General features: G+C 43.6%; 2 protein-coding genes and 1 long non-coding RNA gene across 3 annotated transcripts; all 3 read right to left on the bottom strand.

The window, feature by feature from the left end:
• Window positions 1-672: 672 nt before the first annotated feature.
• Window positions 673-5,106, bottom strand: LOC109752618 (probable metal-nicotianamine transporter YSL5). Its single transcript, XM_020311518.4, is given in 8 exon segments — window positions 673-1,971; window positions 2,155-2,284; window positions 2,643-2,832; window positions 3,312-3,449; window positions 4,148-4,245; window positions 4,358-4,530; window positions 4,653-4,931; window positions 4,934-5,106. Coding segments are annotated over 8 exon segments (2,049 nt in total). The 5' UTR covers window positions 5,031-5,106; the 3' UTR covers window positions 673-1,027.
• A 698-nt stretch (window positions 5,107-5,804) lies between these two features.
• Window positions 5,805-10,545, bottom strand: LOC109752620 (probable metal-nicotianamine transporter YSL6). The gene is made up of 7 exons (XM_020311521.4): window positions 9,866-10,545; window positions 9,101-9,273; window positions 8,890-8,987; window positions 7,981-8,118; window positions 7,555-7,744; window positions 6,971-7,103; window positions 5,805-6,878 (listed from the first exon to the last, which is right to left on the bottom strand). Exons 1-7 carry the CDS (start codon window positions 10,212-10,214, stop codon window positions 5,947-5,949), a joined length of 2,013 nt encoding a protein of 670 aa, XP_020167110.1. The 5' UTR covers window positions 10,215-10,545; the 3' UTR covers window positions 5,805-5,946.
• Window positions 10,546-15,817: 5,272 nt separating this feature from the next.
• LOC141041686 (uncharacterized) lies at window positions 15,818-17,530 on the bottom strand. The gene is made up of 2 exons (XR_012202733.1): window positions 17,340-17,530; window positions 15,818-16,232 (listed from the first exon to the last, which is right to left on the bottom strand). It is a non-coding gene; the product is annotated as an uncharacterized lncRNA (long non-coding RNA).
• Between the last annotated feature and the right edge of the window lie 2,405 nt (window positions 17,531-19,935).

Here is a 19,935-nt window from a genome sequence, read left to right as displayed (position 1 = left end):
GTCGGCTCTTCTTTGGCGTGTCCGTGGGATTTTCTTAGCTGGTTTGTTGATGTGAAGTCGAAGCTGCAGTAGCGGGCCCCGGTGACGTACGATGACAAGCAACAGGTGGTTCGTTCGGTGATCTTATGCGGCACCAGACATGCCTAGTTCTCCTTCGCAACTCTTTGTTAGAGTCGGAGCTGCGTTGTCTGGTAGCGGGTGGCTGAGTCTTGCATGGATCTTTATATAGCCCCACGCGGCCTCTGCGATGTGGGTTGGGTCGACTATTGCCTATAGCAAAGTCGGAGACGTATCCTCGGGATTTAGGGATGGCGGTTACGCCTCTAGGGGATGAGTGATGACGATGAATCATGCTCGGTTTTTCTTAATTAACTGAGCAACTCTTTCCTTCTTAATGAATGCAGGAATTCTAACATTTCGATTAAAAAAGTAAAATGTAACGTCTATTGGATTTTTCAAAGTCAATTTTATTTAGACTTGACCAAGTTTGTAGAAAAAATAATTAACATCTAGAATACCAAATCAATACAATGCAATGCTATGTTTTATGATGGATCCAATATCATTGATTTGATATTGTAAATATCGATAATTTTCTCTATACACTTGGTGAAAGTTTACAAAGTTTCACTTAGGACAAAACTAATATGCACTATATTGACATGGAGGGAGTACCATATGAAAATATATTCTATAAACTTAATCAAAGTTATACAAAGTTTGACTTGAGATAAAACAAATATACTACCCACAAAAAAAAGATAAAACAAATATACATATGAACAAGGATACTTTCGGCATAATGACTAGTGAAACATGGAAGCCCCGAAAGACAGATGGAAGACAGTGGATGTGTGTAACGCGACGTTTGGTACAGTTGGTTAGGAGCAATATGGCTCCAAAGTGCTGTGGTTCGTTTTCCTTTGTACAGGAGTAAAATGATGCACATCTGTACGTATGAAATTACAGAGATTCATCACTCAATGGCACAAATCCATGTCCTAGAATGAGCCTTGGGTCCATCTTCTCACCTGGAAAAGGCAGAGGACGGCCTGAAGGCCATGCAGACCGGTGGATCAATTCTCAGGATGGACAGAACAGCAGATGGAATGCTCCATATCCCATCCCCACAGATCAGCCCGGACGCCACTGCCACCGCATAATCATCAGCACCCCTCCGGTTCAACTTCTGCCACACGAACAAGATTACCGTCCCAATCAACATGTCCACGCCGAAGAAAGCACCAATGTAGAACGGCACAGCCATCGCCATCGGTATGGGGATAAACCTCGACGCACTGGCGGGCGTCACATCCCTAAGGAGATTGATGGCCAACGCGGCCAAGAAGAATGCACAACAGATCTCGAGGCAGTGCTGGGGCAGAGCGGCAACACCTTCGACCCCAAGAATGGCCATCTCCCTGAAGATGATGGCGAACGGAGCCTTGTACTCGCCATCAGGGTCGCCGATATCGAAGGCCACCCAGAAGAGCCACAGTGTGAGCGGAGCAATGACGCATCCGAGCACGACGCCAGTTAGCTGGGAGATGAACATTGAGCGTGGTGAAGAGAGGGTGAGGTAGCCGCACTTGAAGTCCTGCATCAGATCTGCCGCAGAGCAGGCAATGGACATGATTATGCCACATGCTGCAAGGCCGGCAATGACGCCACCATCGCTGCTGCCGACAAGCGAGGCGAATATAAAGAGGGCAATCTTGCCATAGGTGGGTGCAAGGTTCAAGTTTGTGAGGCCCATCCCGTAGGAGTTGCAGAAGGCAATGGCCGGAGCAAGTAAGTAGCAGACAAGCACAAGATACCACTTCAGCTGGGGAAATATGGTGGGCACAGCTGCGGTGGATATTGCTGCAAGTACAATGTAACCAGAAACAGCAAACCGTGTGGGTATCCTATCTTTGAAGAACATCTCAATTTGAAGCTCATCATCCCTTGATTGTCTAGAGTTCTTATTATCTGAAGAATATAAAGAAATGATTCAAGATGATATCTTGCAAGCAAATACAGTAACTAACACAATTGTACTACAAGGAAATGAATTACTGATTGACCTGTATTCCGTACAATCAATGCTCTTAGGCAACAAATTCAAGTCATAAAATGGTAAACGTGTTGTACAGCAAGAATTGCCGATGTTACCTTGAAGAGCTTGAACAGGCTGATCACCTTTTTTTAATTGCACAATACAGATTTCTCTTGCAATGACAACAAAGATTTTTACCAAGTTGTAGAGGCCATCTCCAAGTATGATGGAAATGGCTACAAAAACCTGCAGGGATAAACATCTTTATGATATGAAGAAAATCAACCATGGCCATGTTACATTTTTTTTGTGGGAACATGTTACATTATTTTCATATTACAAATGATTATCCTAAACATCAAAAAAATAAAAAAAAATCCACGTGCATCCCATGTTACTTCCATGACACTGACTACAGTCAAAAGGACAGTTGTTTGCAAAAAGAATCTCTTCAAAAGAAATGCTTCGAATGAATTTGAAGATAATTGCGGGGTCAATTTAGTGGAATTGCAACCAAAGAGAAAACTGTCATCAACCAAATGAATCTGTTAATATAAAGAATATTACAGATATGATAAAATCCACCTTTATATATAGAAAGTACCTTGTAACCATATAGGCCTCTGAAGTCACTGCTACTAAGGTTATCTGGGTACCAATCACCAGATTGCTTAGCGATAAATGGCCAAAGAAAACCCCATGATATGACTGACCCAAGAAAAACTGAGCAGTTAACAATATGGGGAGAAATAAGACCATACCCAACATAACTGGGATTGAAGTTGAAATAAAACCTGCCAGAATGTGATAAACATAACTTCAGACAACTGGGCATTCTTAACTTGATCACAGATAATATATATCATACAACTTATAGTCAAGCTCAAGTTTGAATAGGTAAAAAGCATGACGTGTGGCAAACTAGTCATTAATGGTGTAACTTCTATTCTTATGTATTTTAAAAATCTCACTAGCACGGTAATAGGAAGATGCATAATTTGGGGGAAAGAATGAAAGTGAGCCCGTCAGTTATAATGTATATTACTTGTCTACGGATCTCAGATCCTCCCCAATGATAATGAAAATCTTAGTTAACACAAAATGCTGAGTAGATGATTTAGCAATCACATATGAAGTTCACATTCATCATCCACAGCTCATCCCAAGTAATCAGCCCACGTTCATTGCAACCACAATGTTAAGTGTGTCAGCATCAACGCGCGTACAGAAGAGGGGGTGGGGAGGGGGGGTGATTGGGGCATTGATGACTTACGTGTTCTTAAAAGCTGCAACTCCAAATGTTGGGAAATTGTCAAAACCACAAGAGTCACCAACACCACTAAAGAACCACTTAAAGAAGCTCCAGGCAAAACTCAGGCTCATGTACTTTACAAGGCAACGGACTTTCTTTCTGCAAGGCAATACAATAAAAATGCAGAAACGTGTGAAAAAGGGTATATACTTATACAGAAATTAAAGTGGTGTATGAATACTACAAACATGCATAGAAAATTAGCAATAGTCTCATATATAGTGTAGTGTCACTTGTGCTAAGAATTCTGTTCCGGAACCTAGAGGTTCTTATAATGCACCAAATGGTCAAACTTAATACGAAATGTTTGTGGCCATTAGCTGGCTCGATGAAAATGGATTGGCTAAGTTTCACACATCTGAATTCTCTATAAACCACCAGGTTTCTGCACATCTGTCCTTTTGGCACTGATGCCATGGAAGTGATAGTGGAGGTGCTAAAACTGTATGGAAAGATGAATTATTTCCATCGCTCATGCATCTCTACTTCCCACAGGCTCCATTTTAGCATAAGTGTTTTTCCTTCAGAGTTTAGAACATATGCATAGTCATATCTGGTGACAACAGACACGATCACGCAAGTTTGCATGATTGTGTATCTGTCACTCACTGGGAGGCCGGGTGGGAAGATTGTTAATCTGGCATCATCAAGAACATGTCATGCATATTCTCGGGATTGGTTATCCAGTGCAGCCAAAATTCTTGTTGTCTGGAGTACGGTTGAAAGGCATGTAATTATGCATAAAAAAGACACCGTGTCCATATTCTCGAAACTTAGCTAAGTACTAATTGCCATACCCTGTAACATCAGCCTCTTTTTCTCCATGCAAGCTATTAATCATCAGAGCTGTAGCTGTCCCACCAGGAAATGCAAGCTTGTAATCAACCACCAATACCTGCAGCACTTTACTTAAGAAACAATAACATAAACGCGGACTTTAGCTTTGTAGCCAAGGGTAAAATTTTCCAGAATCCATGTTTGCAACATTTCCATACAAGAGAATATACCTTTCGTAGCATGACAATAGCAAATGGCCCGAGAAGAGCAATGAGATACAGGAAACCGATCATCCAACCAAGCGAGGGATCTTTGACGTCTTCCACTCGGTTACCCGGATAGTCAGGCCCGACGAGCTCATACGTCCTCCTATCCATCGCGAAGATGTACGATGCCGAGCACCCTACCAAGAACAAGAAAGTGAGGGACGTTCCTTAAACTAAATGCTCGAGAAATTCGCGGCGACATGTTGCAGCTAACACTTAACACTGCAAAGAGCTACTGGAGTAGTAGAGAGATCCTGACCGCTGAACGCGAGGCCGCCGCACGCGATGGCGCAGGTCTGGATGACGGTGTTCTCCTGCCTGGTGAACGGGCTCCTGCGGCCGAACCCTAGCCTCCCGGCGGCGGCCCGCCAGGCGGTGGTGAGGAAGAAGGCGAGGAGGCCGGAGGCGACGTTGAGGGCCGGGATGACCCCGACGGTGAGGTTGAGGCGGTGGATCACCAGGCAGAGCAGCGAGCCCAGCGCCGCCGCGACGGCGACGCCCCGGAGGGTGAGCTGCTCCCGCCATGGCGGTGGCGGCACGGAGGCGGAGGGTAGGAGGGCCCGGGCGCCGGCGGCTGGGCCTCCGGCGAGGAGTGGGGGGTATGACGTGGTGGCGCCAAGGGTTTGGATTTCAGCATCGGGTGCTGTTCTCATTCTCATTTGGATTTTTTGGAACTATTTCTCATGCAGCAAAGTGGACTCGTGATCTGTATGCTCAACCAAAGTCAAACTGCACAAGCAAATCGTTACAAGAAATCATCGTATCCGCTTGGTTGGCGTCAGCAATTACGTATACTTTATTAAGAAATCATCACAAGATACTAAAGTTTGTTTTCAAATGTGCCCACAATTCGAACCATCACATGATACTAAACTTCTTCAAATTTGTGGAGCTTTGATCACTATAACTGTGTACGAACTTTTTAGGCATGTGAGATTTAGAGGATAATTGGTTTGCTGCCAACATTTGGCATTGCCAATACTTCGCAAACCAACAATTGGTAATATCAAAAGTTATAAAAGAATGGCAATATCACAAGTTGCCAAAAATTAACAACTTATTGTGAGGTTGACAGGTAACATGGTAACCAACCAAGCACTAACCGGCATCTGTCAAATTTTGGCATGCCAATTTTTAATATCAAACCAATCATGCTCTTAGTTCGAGGATAATCAAGCAAGTTCTGGAATTGTTTTCAGAACAGAGCCATCGAATAGTGGATTTCCTACTTTCCTGCCCAGCTTGGCAAAGCGCACAAGCATTTTATTTTTATTTTTTTGAGGCAAAGCGCCCAAGCATATGCAAATTCCCAGAGCCGTACCGCGCAAACACTAGCTCAAGCAAGCAAAAAGTGAAAACTGCAGCATTGGAAACATAAAAAAACGCAAGACAACAGAGAGGGGTCGAGATATCAACAGAATGAACAGAGCTGCTGCTATTTTTGCCGCAGTATTGATTTACACGTGCGTGAAATAAATATGTACACGATGTGGTTCTCTTCTATTTGTGGCATCCCAATAAAACAAACATTCTAGCTACAGCCTATTTACGCCCTAGGCAAGAGATGGCTTGAAGTACATGCACATCGGCGGGTCAATCCTCATGATAGAGAGTATTGCAGAAGGGACGCTCCAGATGCCGTCACCACAGATCAAACCCGAAGCAACCGCGCCTGCAAAGTCCTCCGACTCCTTGCGGTTAATCTTCTCCCAGACAAACAGGATGACCGTCCCAACAAACATGTCAATCGCAAAATACGCTCCAATGTAGAAGGGAACAGCCATGGCCATTGGGAGTGGGATGAATTTGGACACGCTGTCTGGAGTGACGTCCCTCAGGAGGTTGATCGCTATGGCTGCAAAGAAGAAGAAAGAGCAGATTGCTAGGCAGTGTTGGGGGAGGGCCGAGAATCCTTCGACTCCCAAAATTGCCATCTCACGGAAGATGACAGCGTATGGAGCTTTGAACATGCCATCAGGATTGCCAACATCAAAGGCCGACCAGTAAAGCCAAAAGGTGAGAGGAGCAATGACACAGCCAAGAGCAGTCCCAATCAATTGTGACACAAACATGGACCTTGGTGAAGAGAGGGTAAAGTAACCAGTCTTGAAGTCCTGCATGAGATCAGCAGCTGTGGATACTATGGACATCATGACACCGCAAGCTGCTAAGCCGGCGATCACACCACCATGCTGGCCAACCCATGAGGCAAAAATGAAAAGGCCAATCTTTCCGTATGTGGATGCAAGGTTCCAGTCTGTTAGGCCAGTGCCGTATGAGTTGCAGAAGGCGAGTAGGGGTGCAACAACATAGGCAGAAAGGACAAGGTACCACTTGAGCTGTGGGAACATCATTGGTACAGTTGCAGTTGAGATTGCTGCAAGCCCCACATAACCAGATCCTGCTAACCAGGGAGGGATACTGTCCTTTACAAATACGTCATTCAGAAGCTTCTCTTCAGAAGATAATTCAGAACTTTCATCATCTGCAAAATAGTAAGACATGAACAAGATGAGATGCATGACATGTGATATACTGGTAGCCTGGTAGGTGTAAAGCGTACAACAAGAACATTACCATCCTGAGCCCGGACAAGGGGAAGCCTTCCTTGCTTTGATCGTGCATTCATTATTTCCTTGATAGTAGCATAAATGATCTTGATGAGGTTATAGATACCATCACCAAGTATCACAGATACAGAGATGAAAACCTGGAAAATGGGATGGAGAGACAATTTAGTTTTCGCGAAACATAAGCTTGTGAAGAGTTGATGAGTAAAGAGTGGTGAGTCTGTGAACAAAGAATAGTTTCAGAGTTAAACGAGCTGCCATCTATATATTATAATTCGCTAAGAACTAAATTTTTTCGAACAATCTGAATATTGAATAAATTTTTAATGCTTCCATCACAATGCCAGCTAATGAAATGCATAACAGCAAGGGAGTCATTAGTATTACTCCATGTTTACTTCAACAGCATATACAGATTTACTTGGCTAATTATTATCGAGTGGAAACAAGCCACAGTTTGTAACAAGTGATCATAATCTAGTTCTAGATCTACTACAAAAATCACAGGTGGATTGTCAAGCTGCAGCCTGCAGTATGTAATTAAATGTTGTTATAGATGTAATGAACAAACAAAATCTTAAATCAGTATACCTTGTATCCATACAGTCCTTTGAAATCATTGCTTCCGAGGCCAGCTGGGTACCATTCCCCAGCTTTTGTGGATATATACGGCCAGAGAAAACCCCAAGATATGATGGCTCCAAGAAGTGTAGAGCAATTAACAATGTGTGGGCATATTAGACCACACCCAATATAGGTTGGACTGAAGTCAAAATAAAACCTACAAAATATGGAATAGGTAAACTTTTAGTATGGCCTAAAGGATAATCCATCTTAGATGATGAGAAATTCCACATGATAACTAAGTTATAGCAGTGAGAGGGGTGGTTAAAGGCCGCCAAGGGGGCAAAGAACGCAAATTTCTTTCCGCGCTCAAAACTAAAATGAATATGCATTTTCACTTACGACTAGTAAACCTTAGAGGAAATGACAAAAACAAATTAAAAGCAATCTTACGTGTTCTTAAATGCTGCAAGTCCGAGAGAAGGGAAATTATCGAAGCCACAAGAATCCCCAACACCACTGAAGAACCACTTAAAGCAATTCCAGATAAAACTTATGCTTAAATACTTTCCAAGACAGCTAACTTGTTTTCTGCAACCATAAATAGAAGTTCAGTATAAATACAAAGAAACTTGGAACACTGCTACAAAGGAATCAAAGGACATTGCAATTTAACAAGTATATGCTGCATAACTAGCTGTACAGACAAGAGGAACTGTCATTTTCTATCTTCAGCTCCACCCTCCGTGCATAAGTTAAACATTTCATGTGCACTCTCTTTCCAAGCCTAATAAGCTATTATACATAAATAAAACTTACGATTGGCATTTCCTATTTGTGCTTTACAAGGAAAAAAAAAGACAAAACTACCTAGCACATCTCCTCAGTAAAGTTCAGTCCATATACAATATCACCTAAATGCTGGTTAGATTACTGTGGCAAATAGTACTTATGTTTCTGTACAGAGAAAAGGTGCCATCGATCTTATATAACTAAAAGAAGTTGCATTGATGGTTAGAAAGATGGTGCCAAAAATACTCATAGCAATAGGAAATATATATGCTAAACTTGGATTACCTGATATAGCAGTAAAACTACCATAGGTACATTCTTTTTATTAGTTTGGGACTATTAATTTTGCATTTGTTTTACAGCATAGTTTCGTGCAAAAGCCCAATTTATTACATCAGCGGACTACATTTCAGTTAACAGTGTCATGCATATGAATATCTGATTGTGTCACAGGGAAGAAAGGAAATTTAAGGACAACATACTCAACAAGAAGAAACAATGCACCTTGAACTATCTCTGCAAGCTAATTTATTTTTCCACTAAAGTAACGAGCAAATGTATGTTTCTTACTCTGCAAGCTCAGCTCCAGAAGTAGTGTGAAAGCTATTTATCAACATAGCTGTTGCAGTTCCACTAGGATAGGTCAGCTTGTAATCAATTACCATCACCTAGCAAAAACAAAAAAAGACTTCAGTTTACAAGGTTCATATTAGACACGTCCAAGTTATCCCACTTAATCAAAAAGAAAAGGTGGTCAGGTAAACATAAGATGAGTGAATACCTTGCGCAGCGCAACAAGACTAAATAGACCAAGAAAGCTAACAACAAACATGAATCCGATCATCCAACTCAGTGAAGGATTCTTAACATCCACCGCCCTGTTACCAGGATAATCAGTCCCGATGAGCTCATAAGTTTTCTGATCCATTGCAAGCATATACGACCCAAAGCCACCTGCATCAACAGAAACATCAATTGATATTGTGAGCTCAATGACAAGGGTGCAATTGCAAGCAATCATAGCAACCCCTCCCACTCACAATGCAACACCAAAACCTGGTATTTATGATGGAAAATTTAACATTCCCTGCATCAAGATACATAATAGTTGGCATAGTATGAGCTCGACGAAAAGGGGGCAAACTATCATTCGGCAATCCTCCGACTCCACAAGTACAAATGCAACACTATAACCCGATATTCATGATGCAAATTTGGCATTCACTGCGTCAAAATAGATACCCCGTACTTCTGAAACAACAAATGAGAATCATAGTTCCACAATTCAGGAAGGCTTCTAGTTAACTGGTCTAACCAAACGTAAGTAATAAGCAACCCAAAGTCACACGGCAGAATCGCATCTTCCCACCTAACAAGTCAAGCAAAGCAATCTACTCCCTCCGTCCCAAAATTCTTGTCTTAGATTTGTCTAGATACGGATGTATCTAACACTAAAACATAACTAGATACATCTGTATTTAGACAAATGTAAGACAAGAATTTTGGGACGGAGGGAGTACTAAGTAACGTTGAGAAGAAGACGTACCGCTGAAGGCGAGGCCGTAGCAGGCGACGACGCAGGTCTGGATGACGGTGTTCTCCTGCTTGGTGAAGGGCTTGGAGACGATGCCGAACCTCTCGAGCGCGGCCGTCCAGGTCCGCACGAGGAAGTAGCCGAGCAGCCCGGCGGCGACGTTGAGCGAGGGGATGATCCCGACCGTGAGGTTGAGCTTGTGCGTGATGAGGCAGAAGAGCACCCCGAGGATGGCGCTGACCACTATGCCCCGCACCGTGAGCTGCTCCCGCCACGGCGGCACCACCTCCGCCTCCGCCGCCGGCGCGACGCCGCTGCCGCCGGCGAGGAGGGGCCCGGTCATGTCCGCCTCCGATCCCATCTTCGACGCCGCGGATGCTAGTGCCGAGGCGAGGCGACCCTCCTCGGATCTCACGGATTCGGGGGATAGCTGGTTTCGTGTGGGAGAGGGAGAGGCGACGCCGACGAGGGAGGAGGTGAGGACTGTGCGGAGGCGGGGAGGGTGTATTTAAGAGCCGATTTACTGCTAAACTAACAACTGGTTTCGGATATGGCCACCGCAAAGCACAGACACCTGGTGTGATACGGGGTCCATGACATGTGGGGCCTAGATTCCGTGACCTTTTCTTTCGGGCCGTGGCACCCTATCCCGAGTGCGGACCCACCTGTGTCCCGAGTTGGATTCTTCGTTTCACCCGTTTCAGACGTTCAGAGTTTGATTTTGATTTTATACAGAGTTTGATTTCGTCTAAAAGGCGTTCAAGCCGAGCGAGAGAGACGTGCCGGCGATCCACGCGGGGCCCAAACGTGCCGGTTGAGCGGTTGAGCCCACCACGGTAAAGGTTCCGGGCCCGCCTGTCATGGCCGTCGAAAGGAGCGGAATAGTACGAGCGCGGTGAATCTTGCTCGAACTTGGGGACCTCGAGATCTTCTGTGGGAGTGTGAAAACGGCCAACCGTGCTGGCTCGTCGCACGCGTCGGTGGATCTGCTGACTGCTGGGGCCATGACTCAGAGGGAGTTTGCTCAAAAGAAAAATGACTCGGAGGGAGAAGAGAACGAGCTGTGCCTGACAGTTTCGCGTGTGGTGTTGGCCGTTGGGCACCGGGATCCGGTGCGGTGGCGTGAGGTTCGCTTCCGGCTTCCGAGTGGTGCAAAGGCGCACGCTTTCACTGCCGTCCCCGTAACATGCGGGTGGTGTTGGCCGGCCGCTCGCTGTCTGGTGGGTCTCGTGTCCCAAGTTTTTTTATACTACCACTCCAAAGGAAGGACGGCCCATCTATGTTCCGTAGTTAACAGTGGCCACACAGTTCTACCGCTTGCGTGTTGCTGCTACGCTAATCAACCACGCAGGGTATAAACAAGCTCAAAAAACTCGGGCCGTGATTGAGATTTTGTGGGCCCGTATGTAAGTGTAACCACACACGTACGGTCGCTTGTTTCTCAAAAAAAAACGTACGGTCGCTTGAACCAGCGGGAGACGTGTATTATATTTTGTGGGGCTGGGTCTAATGCCATCCACAAATGTACTACTACTACTAATGATTTGGTTTGTTGCCAACGTGAATCACAGGGTGCAGTACCACCAGCAGCAGGAGACTGTGTGTTTGAGTTTGACCCTGATTTTTAAGCTGAGCACGAGTTCGTCGCACCCGCACCTAACGGAGGGAGTACCATGCCAACACGTTTGACCAAGGAACAGCTGGCCGTAGTGTAAGTTTGTTCAGCTGTTGCACTACTAGTACTTTGGTTAAGTAGCGAGTACTGGTAGGATAAGTGCATCGATGAACCATGGGCATTTGATACTTCTAAATACATCTTCACATTCTATGTGCATGCAGAAAGTTTGACGAAAAAAAATAACTTTTTCATTGGCCGGTGCAAAAAAAAATGTGTCGTGAAACACTATTTAGAAGCACTGGATTTTTTGTGTGGAGGCAAAACAGAAATAGTTTTTTCTCACGAAACTTTGTGCCACGCACACATGTTACAAGATGTATGCATTATTATTATTTTTTGAATTTTTTTACATTTTAAAACGTGTTTAAAATGCATTTTTTTTAGAAAGTGAGTTCATATGTCTGATCTTAAGGAAAATGCTCATCACTGCCTTGCAGACCATGCATTCTCCTTTGGCCCAAGGATCCCTGGCTTTAAAAATGGAAAATAAACCTTTAGCTGTTTAGTTTGTTATGTTGAGCAAAATGGTTGTTGTCTGCTTTGGTAGTGTTAATTAATCTGCTAAAAATCCTCGTCATGCGAGACCGAGTTTTTAAAACTGGTATTCTTCCTCACGAAAAAAATAAAGTTAATCCGGTATCCACTTTATGTTGGATGGAATACATAGTTTTGAACTCTGGTGTAATTTAGCAGCTGTAATACTCTCAGTAGTGGAGGCGTGTATTATATCAGGGTGTTGAGGAGAACCGGTTAGAATAGAAAAATTAAATAAATACTATTCACATGTATATTAGGCGATTTACACATGTTTTACTATTATACCTTTTGAAAGTATATGATTACTAATAACATAAAAGGAATGTAGATGTTGATACTGATTTTCATTTTCTATCATAGTGTTTTCATTTCGGTTCGAATACGAAACATAGGGATAGTTAAGGCGGTGCTCTAACAAAAATTGATTAAGAAATCCCCTTGAAGATCATACAGATTCCTTATTTTATACTACTGGGGAGTCAAACAATGCACATATAGAAAGTATACCAAAGAATTATCTAGACCCAATGTCTCATGTACTCCTTTGGACATACTCCAGTGAAAATTATCTGGAGTACTATGTAGGTAGTATCCTTACAAGTAACATGGTTTGGATCATAACCTGTTTCCTCCAGAGCCTTGATCAGCTCAGTTTCGAGGCTGATCAACTGTGAGGTGCAAGAGCATGGTTAATACTATAACCAGCTGCTGGTTATATGGTGTTGACATGTCAAATATAGTCAAGTTTATAATTGACAGGTACAATAGTTAGATATAAATATGGGTCTCTCTAGATCTTAGTTGAGTGAGACTTCGCGAAGTCTCAGTCAGATGACATCATCCAACAACAACCCAGCCCATTTTTAATTTGTCATTTAGTCTGCTATTTTTCTAGTGTTGTTGGGCCGGCCTTACTATGCGTCTAATGCCTTTGTCTTTTTCCGGTCGCTCTGTGCTTTTCGGCCAGTGATTTTTTTGACTCTATCGAGAGTTTCTGCTTTCTGGAGATGTTGCTCGTTCTGGCACACTCGTCGGCCCAGTAGCTAGTAAGTTTGCATGATTTTCCTTCCATCCGTTTTTTGTTGTTTTTGTTTGTTTTTCTGTTTTTCCTCTTGTCTGTTAAATGTTTATTTCCTTTGAAAAATTAGTTATCGGCTCACTGTAAAAAAGAAATGGAAGCAATTTGTTTACATTTATCATAATATTTTGGAAAACGTACTTGTTTATTCTTAAAATTATCCATCATGTGTTGGAAAAAATGTTCCTAAAAAGCATCATGTATTTTAAAAAATGTTCACCATGTGTTTAGAAAAGAAAAAATAACTCAAAATGCAACAAGGAAATAAAATAAGCATAAAAATATAAAATATGATAAATAATAATAGTTGTAGTAGTAGTAGTAACAACAACATGCAGTTATAGTCGTGGCGACACTGTGTCTAGTGAAAAGATATGCAAATGCCCTCTCCTAACAAAAACATCACTCAGTTGCAGTCGCGTTGAAGACATGCAATCCTAGTCCCCTCCGACAAAACAAAGGTCCTTAGTTGCGACCAAGTTAAAAGACATACAGTTGCGTGCCTAGTGTGGACATGCAATTGGCCCCCTCTCTCTCGATGTCGCCCCTCCGACAAAACAAAGGTTCCCCAGTTGCGACCAAGTTAGAAGACATTAAGTTGCATGCCTAGTGTGGGACATGCAACTGGCCCTCTCCCCATACAACACACAATGAAAGTCGAGTTACGACCAAGTTATAAGACATGCAATTGCGACCATGCTAGAAAGAAATGCAGTTGCGTGTTTGTAGTTGAGCATGTAACTGGAACCCCTCTCTCTCGACGCAACCACCTTCGACAAAACAAAGGTCCCTAGTTGTGACCAAGTTAAAAGACATGATGTTGCGTGCCTGTTGTGGGACATGCAACCGGCGCCTCCCCCCGTACAACAAAAATGGAAGTCGAGTTGCAAACAAAGTTATAAAGACATGCAGTTGCGACCATGCTGGTAGACATGCAGTTGCGTGCCTAGTGTGGGACATGCAACTGACCCTCTCTCTCTCTCTCTCTCAACGCCGCCCCCTCCGACAAAACAAATGTCTCCCCAGTTGCGACCATGCTGGAAGGCATGCAGTTGCGTGCCTAGTGTGGGACATGCAACTGGCCTCCTCTCTCTCGATGTCGCCCCCTACGACAAAACAAATGTCCCTAGTTGCGACCAAGTTAGAAGACATGAAGTTGTGTGTCTAGTGTGGACATGCAACTGGCCCCCTCTCTCTCTCGAGGCCGCTCCCTTCGACAAAACAAAGGTCCCCCAATTGCGACCATGTTAGAAGACATGCAGTTGTGTGCCTAGTGTGGGACATGCAACTAGCCCCTCTCCCCGTACAAAAAAGAATGAAAGTCGAGTTGCGACCAAGTTATAAGACATGCAATTCCGACCATGCTGGAAAGACATGCGGTTGCGTGCGTATAGTTGAGCATGCAATTGAGCCCCTCTCTCTCGACGCCACCCCCTTCGACAAAACAAAGGTCCCCCAGTTGCGACCAAGTTAGAAATACATGCAGTTGCGTGCCTGTTGTGGGGCATGCAACTAGCCCCTCTCCCCGTACAATAAAAATGAAAGTCGAGTTGCAACCAAGTTATAAGACATGCAATTGCGACCATGCTGTAAGACATGCAGTTGCGTGCCTAGTGTGAGACATGCAACTGGGCCCCTCTCTCTCGACGCCGTTCGCTCCGACAAAACAAAGGTCCCCAGTTGCGACCAAGTTAGAAAGACATGCAGTTACGTGCCTGTTGTGGGGCATGCAACTTACCCCTCTCGTCGTACAACAAAACTAAAAGTCGAGTTGCAACCAAGTTATAAGACATGCAATTGCGACCATACTAGAAGACATGCAGTTGCGTGCCTAGTGTTGGGACATGCAACTGGCCCCCTCTTTCTCGACGCCGCCCCCTCCGACAAAACAAAGGTCCCCAGTTGCAACCATGCTGGAAGACATGCAGTTGCGTGCCTAGTGTGGGACATGCAATTAGGCCCCCCTCTCTCGGCGCCACCCCCTGCGAGAAAACAAAGGTCCCCAAGTTGCTCTTCTCTCCTTTAATATGCTCCTTGTTTTTTGAGAAAATGAGCTCCGCTGTCAGAATCAGATACAACAAACAAAATTGATTTTTTCTTAATCCTTGGTAAAAACAAAAAATTAAATGCAAAAGAAGGAAATAAATTGTATATGATTTTTAAAAAATAAGAAAAAACCACAAAGTAGTTGTGAGATCGGATGCTTGATTTGTGTTAGCGGGCATGGCAGAAAACGGCAGTGTTATAGTGCTCGTGTGACATTCCGACCAAGCAAATAAGACTAGTTGCAAACCATGTTGGTTAAAAAAGTCCCTTCGTAAAAAGTAGTGGAAAACAAAACCCCTACGAAAAGAAAAAAATCATAGTAATTCTTAAACAAAACGATTGTGCAAAACAAAATCTAAACGATTGTCCAGCATTTCTTTAAAAAACCCTTAAAAAATGAACAACACGTATATGCATTGTTATTTTCGTTTCAGAACATCATCTCTGAATTGTTTCTCTCGTTCGTGGGAGCGTTTTGAAAAAATAATGAAACTACAAAACACAATAAATGCACATAAAAAAGAAGATATAAAGACAGCCTGAAACATAGATGCTTCATCATGGGGGGAAACAAAAAAAATTAAAACATGGATAGAAAATACACATAGTTTTCCCATGAAAAGCATAACAAACATAGAGTGGCATTAAATATCAACACATAACGACGGTTCTTGAGATACGAGTTAACTAACAAAGAGTTTAACATAGCGTAAAAAAAGGTTCGTCGGGTCTTGACATATCATAGATGTATTGTCTTTCGTTCCCCCTGGTCAAAGGGTGCCTAGACTAGAATCTTGATCCCGAGCAAGACATCAACACCGCCGGCCATGCTCTCCTTGAAGCCAATGAGAATTGCTGAATTGACCGCGAGGCCTCTGCTAGCTATGAACTCCTTCCACTTCTTGCTGTCCAACACAATGCGACCGTCATCAGAAGTGTCAAGTGTGGTATGGGATTTTTCTGAATTTCCCACCATCAACATAAACACCCACAACACCCTGTTCCTCAAATGGCACAACAACAACTTTCTTGGGGATTTTCTGTGTGCCACAAAAAAGTTTAACAAAAAGACAAATTAAAAAGCAGTTTCAGATTAAAACTAGCAACAAAAAGTAGAACCCTTTCCAGATTTAACAGATTTTAAAAAAGGTTTAAGTTATAGTTAAACTAATAAAAACAAAATTAAAAACAAATTTCAGAACTAACAGTTTCATTAATGCAGTAAATCCCAGTTTCAGGATTGACATATAACAAAAGTGCACTGTTCCCCTTGACACATGACTAGATTAATTTTTGCTATCATGCTAGGAAAAGTGCACTGTTCCACTAAAGTGTTCAGAAAATAAAAAGTCATAGCATGAACTAATAAAAGTGTTGACTAGTACTTTTGCTGAATGCTAGACCAGAATATTCTCAGCTAAAAGAACCCTAAGAAAAGAACAAACTTCTCTAGAAAAGTACCTACAAGCATAGGAAATGGTGGTGCTACTAGTTCCAGGAAAAAAATCTATTATAGCTACTTGGCTTTACTAATAGTTCTATAAAAAAATCTTAACTTGATATAGCCTCCTAAGAAGAAACTTACAAAAAAAAATTGAAAAAAAAACAAGTGCCACACAAGTAAATGGGTTGGGATTAAAAAATCTAAGAAACGAGACGCCACATACACTGCTGGTAAAAAAATGGGTCCACTGAAAAAGATTCATCATGCTCTACTTTCCATGGGCATGATTTCAACTTCTACTGAGACACAAAAAGATTTAGTAACAGAAAAACAAACTCCTAGTAGAAAAAATAGTTTCAGTAACCATCCAACACCTTTGTCCATGAAAAAACATAGTTTTAGTAACTCTAGATTACTGTAATCAAACATATGTCCATGAAAAAAAAACGAATCTACATTATATGGATACATGCAAACCTACATATACCACTAAAAATTCAGCATACATCTTAATATACACGAACACAAAAAAATTAAAATCTAATAAAAAAAAGAGCTACACACTGGGGGGCGATTCTCTTGCTTGAAACTAATAAACCAATAGTACTTGATACAAAACAAAAAAACCTGGAACCCATACAAGCCCAATCAGATCTATGATGTGCCATGAAAAAAAAAGCAAGCAAGCTTGTGGATGACTCGCCTGGCCAGCAGCATCGGCCATCCCTGCAGGAGCGCTCGGATCTGTTCGTGAGGGAACAACTGCAGGAGCAACGAGCACTTCTTTGGATTTGGGGAGAGGGAGAATGGAGAGGGATGAAATGACTGCAGTTAACTGACCCCCCCTCCTCATATTTACCACGGTGGCCTCTTCCCCTTCCCCTCTTAATTACCACGGTGCCTGCTTCCCTTCCCTCCCAGCGGCCCGATAAAAAAAACAAGTTAAAACAAACAAACAAAAAAGCCCACCCCCGCACAAACGCTCACGCGCGGCCACGCTTCGACAGACAAAATGAAACGGGCCGGCCCACGCCTTACACGGGCCAAAAAGAGGGACAAAGCGCCCCAGCGCGAATCTTCATGCGAACATAGATCGGACGACTGGCAGGTCGACTGAGACTTGTCTCAGTCGACTGATTTTTAGCAGATCCATATAAATATATATACCCTCTGTTTGAAATTACTTGTCGTACATGAATGTATATAGACGTATTTTAGTTCTGCATACGTCCATTTTTATCCATTTCAGCGACAAGTAATTTGACACGAAGATGGTACTACTTTATTGATACATGGCCCACTTCATTCTCTTACATAGCGACTAGGAGCACGTGGTGCAGCCGGCTGTTAATAGGCCGCTTCTCTTCTCTTTCCTTCAACTCAGCAAAAATATACTAATATTTTAACTCTTACAACCTGCCTATATCATCTTATTATGCTTGCTCTAAAGTGTTGCCATTTGAAGTCTCGTTCTAGCAGCCAATAGGTCTGTTTCAAAACCACAAGAGCAGCGAGGTAAGAAAAGGGCAAGCTGAAAGAATATATTAGCCTTATCCTGGGTTAGGGCATTTTTAACTGACCCCATAAAATTTAAGGAAGTAAACGGCGGAGTAAAGTTAGTGGAGTAAATTTTTACTTCATTAACGGTGGTCGCACCTAGCCGATCCCCTAAATGTTAGTGAAGTAAAAATAAAATTGTCTCGATTTTGCGTCCTAGCCGCGCCAACTTCAAACACTACACAACACATATCTTAAAAACATTCAAATTAAAACATGCATAGCATAACCGTCATAACACAAAGTTTCATCATCCCGTTTTTCAAAGTAAAACATACGAAGTTCACCCAAAATACATCACGTCAAACACAATGTTTGATCCAAAATCACCAAACATATAGCATGTATATGTTGTGGATCGAGCCAACATTTGGCATGCACCGCCACCTCCTCGGCCACCACCACTGGAACGATGTCGTTGGCAAAGAAATTAACTTCACCATCCTATCGACCACCATCACCACCGCCATCCTCTCGGCCACCACCACCAACATCATCACCTCCATCACCCCATCGGCCAGCACCATCAACACCACCTCCTCGGCCACCACCATCAACACCACCCCCTCGGCCACCACCAACTTTCCGTAGAGAGGCTTCGAAGATCTCTCCACAAGTGAGTCGTAATTGAGCTCATCAAGGCCAACAGTGGACAAGGACTCCAACGACGCGATGAATTCGGCCGTGTTCATCTTCGAACTACAATATCAAAGCAAACACTATCAACAATAATTACCGATCACCAACAATCACTATCGAATACCGACACGACTCGAGGTTTTTATTTTTACCTTGTTGACATTTCATCGAGCACTTGGTGGCCGCGACTCTTGTTGCCAACTGCGGCCGCCGCTCGCGCCGGAGCAGTCACCGCAGGGGCTACCAGAGTTGCAAGACGAGGCGCCGGCCTAGGACGAGGCACCACTTTGGCCTTCTTCATCTTCTTCTTCGCGGCCCCCTCCGCGAGTGTTAAGCCGCCGCCATCGGCTTTCGAGCATGTTTGCCTTCGGTAGGTGCGGCGTGTTGTCGGAGAGGTGGTGGCCACCCCGAAGACCATTGGAGTGGTTGGAGGAGGAGCTTGGACACGTGTGTGAGTCTTCTTCATACCCAAACTCTTCTTCGGCAGCGGAGGCGGTGCCTGGGTGGTTTCCAGCGGCAAAAAGTCGGCTCCGGTGGCCGACGGGGTGAGGGAAGGGGTCGGGCTATCCATTCCAGCCGGGCCGACGATCATCGATGGCGGCGGCGGGGTGTGGCGGCTGCGTCGGCGGGAGACAGTGCGACGCGGGAGGGGCGAGAGAGAGAGAGGCACCACTTTTACTCGGCCGTGGCGGGATGGAGTAAACTTAGGGAGATTTCAGGGAGAATAGGGAGGTGGAGTAAAAAATACTTTGTTAAGCTTTTTAAGGGATCGACTAGGTGCGCCTTTTAGGGATCGGTTAGAAATGCCCTTATCACACTGGTACCCCTTTACTAGTAATCCAAATAACAAACGTGGGCTCAATTGAAGATTACCGACACGGTCAAGCAGCAAGGCAATGGCTCAGAGCGGTGTTAGCATCCTTAAACGCTGTACATGAAGGCAAAGAAAATCAATACTTTTGAGGGTAAACAATGTTGCCATTGTTTCCCGCAAGACCGAGTTGACAATAGCTCTTTTGGACGCTCACAATCGGTCACAAGGTACGTGCAGGAAATGAAGACCTAAATGGATATTCTGCAGCATAATAATTCATGTAATTATG

The sequence above is a fragment of the Aegilops tauschii genome, chromosome 2 (genome assembly GCF_002575655.3).
Source record: "Aegilops tauschii subsp. strangulata cultivar AL8/78 chromosome 2, Aet v6.0, whole genome shotgun sequence".
Taxonomy (NCBI): domain Eukaryota; kingdom Viridiplantae; phylum Streptophyta; class Magnoliopsida; order Poales; family Poaceae; genus Aegilops; species Aegilops tauschii.
Note: the sequence above shows the minus strand (reverse complement) of the source record. Positions and strands in the feature narration are given on the sequence as shown.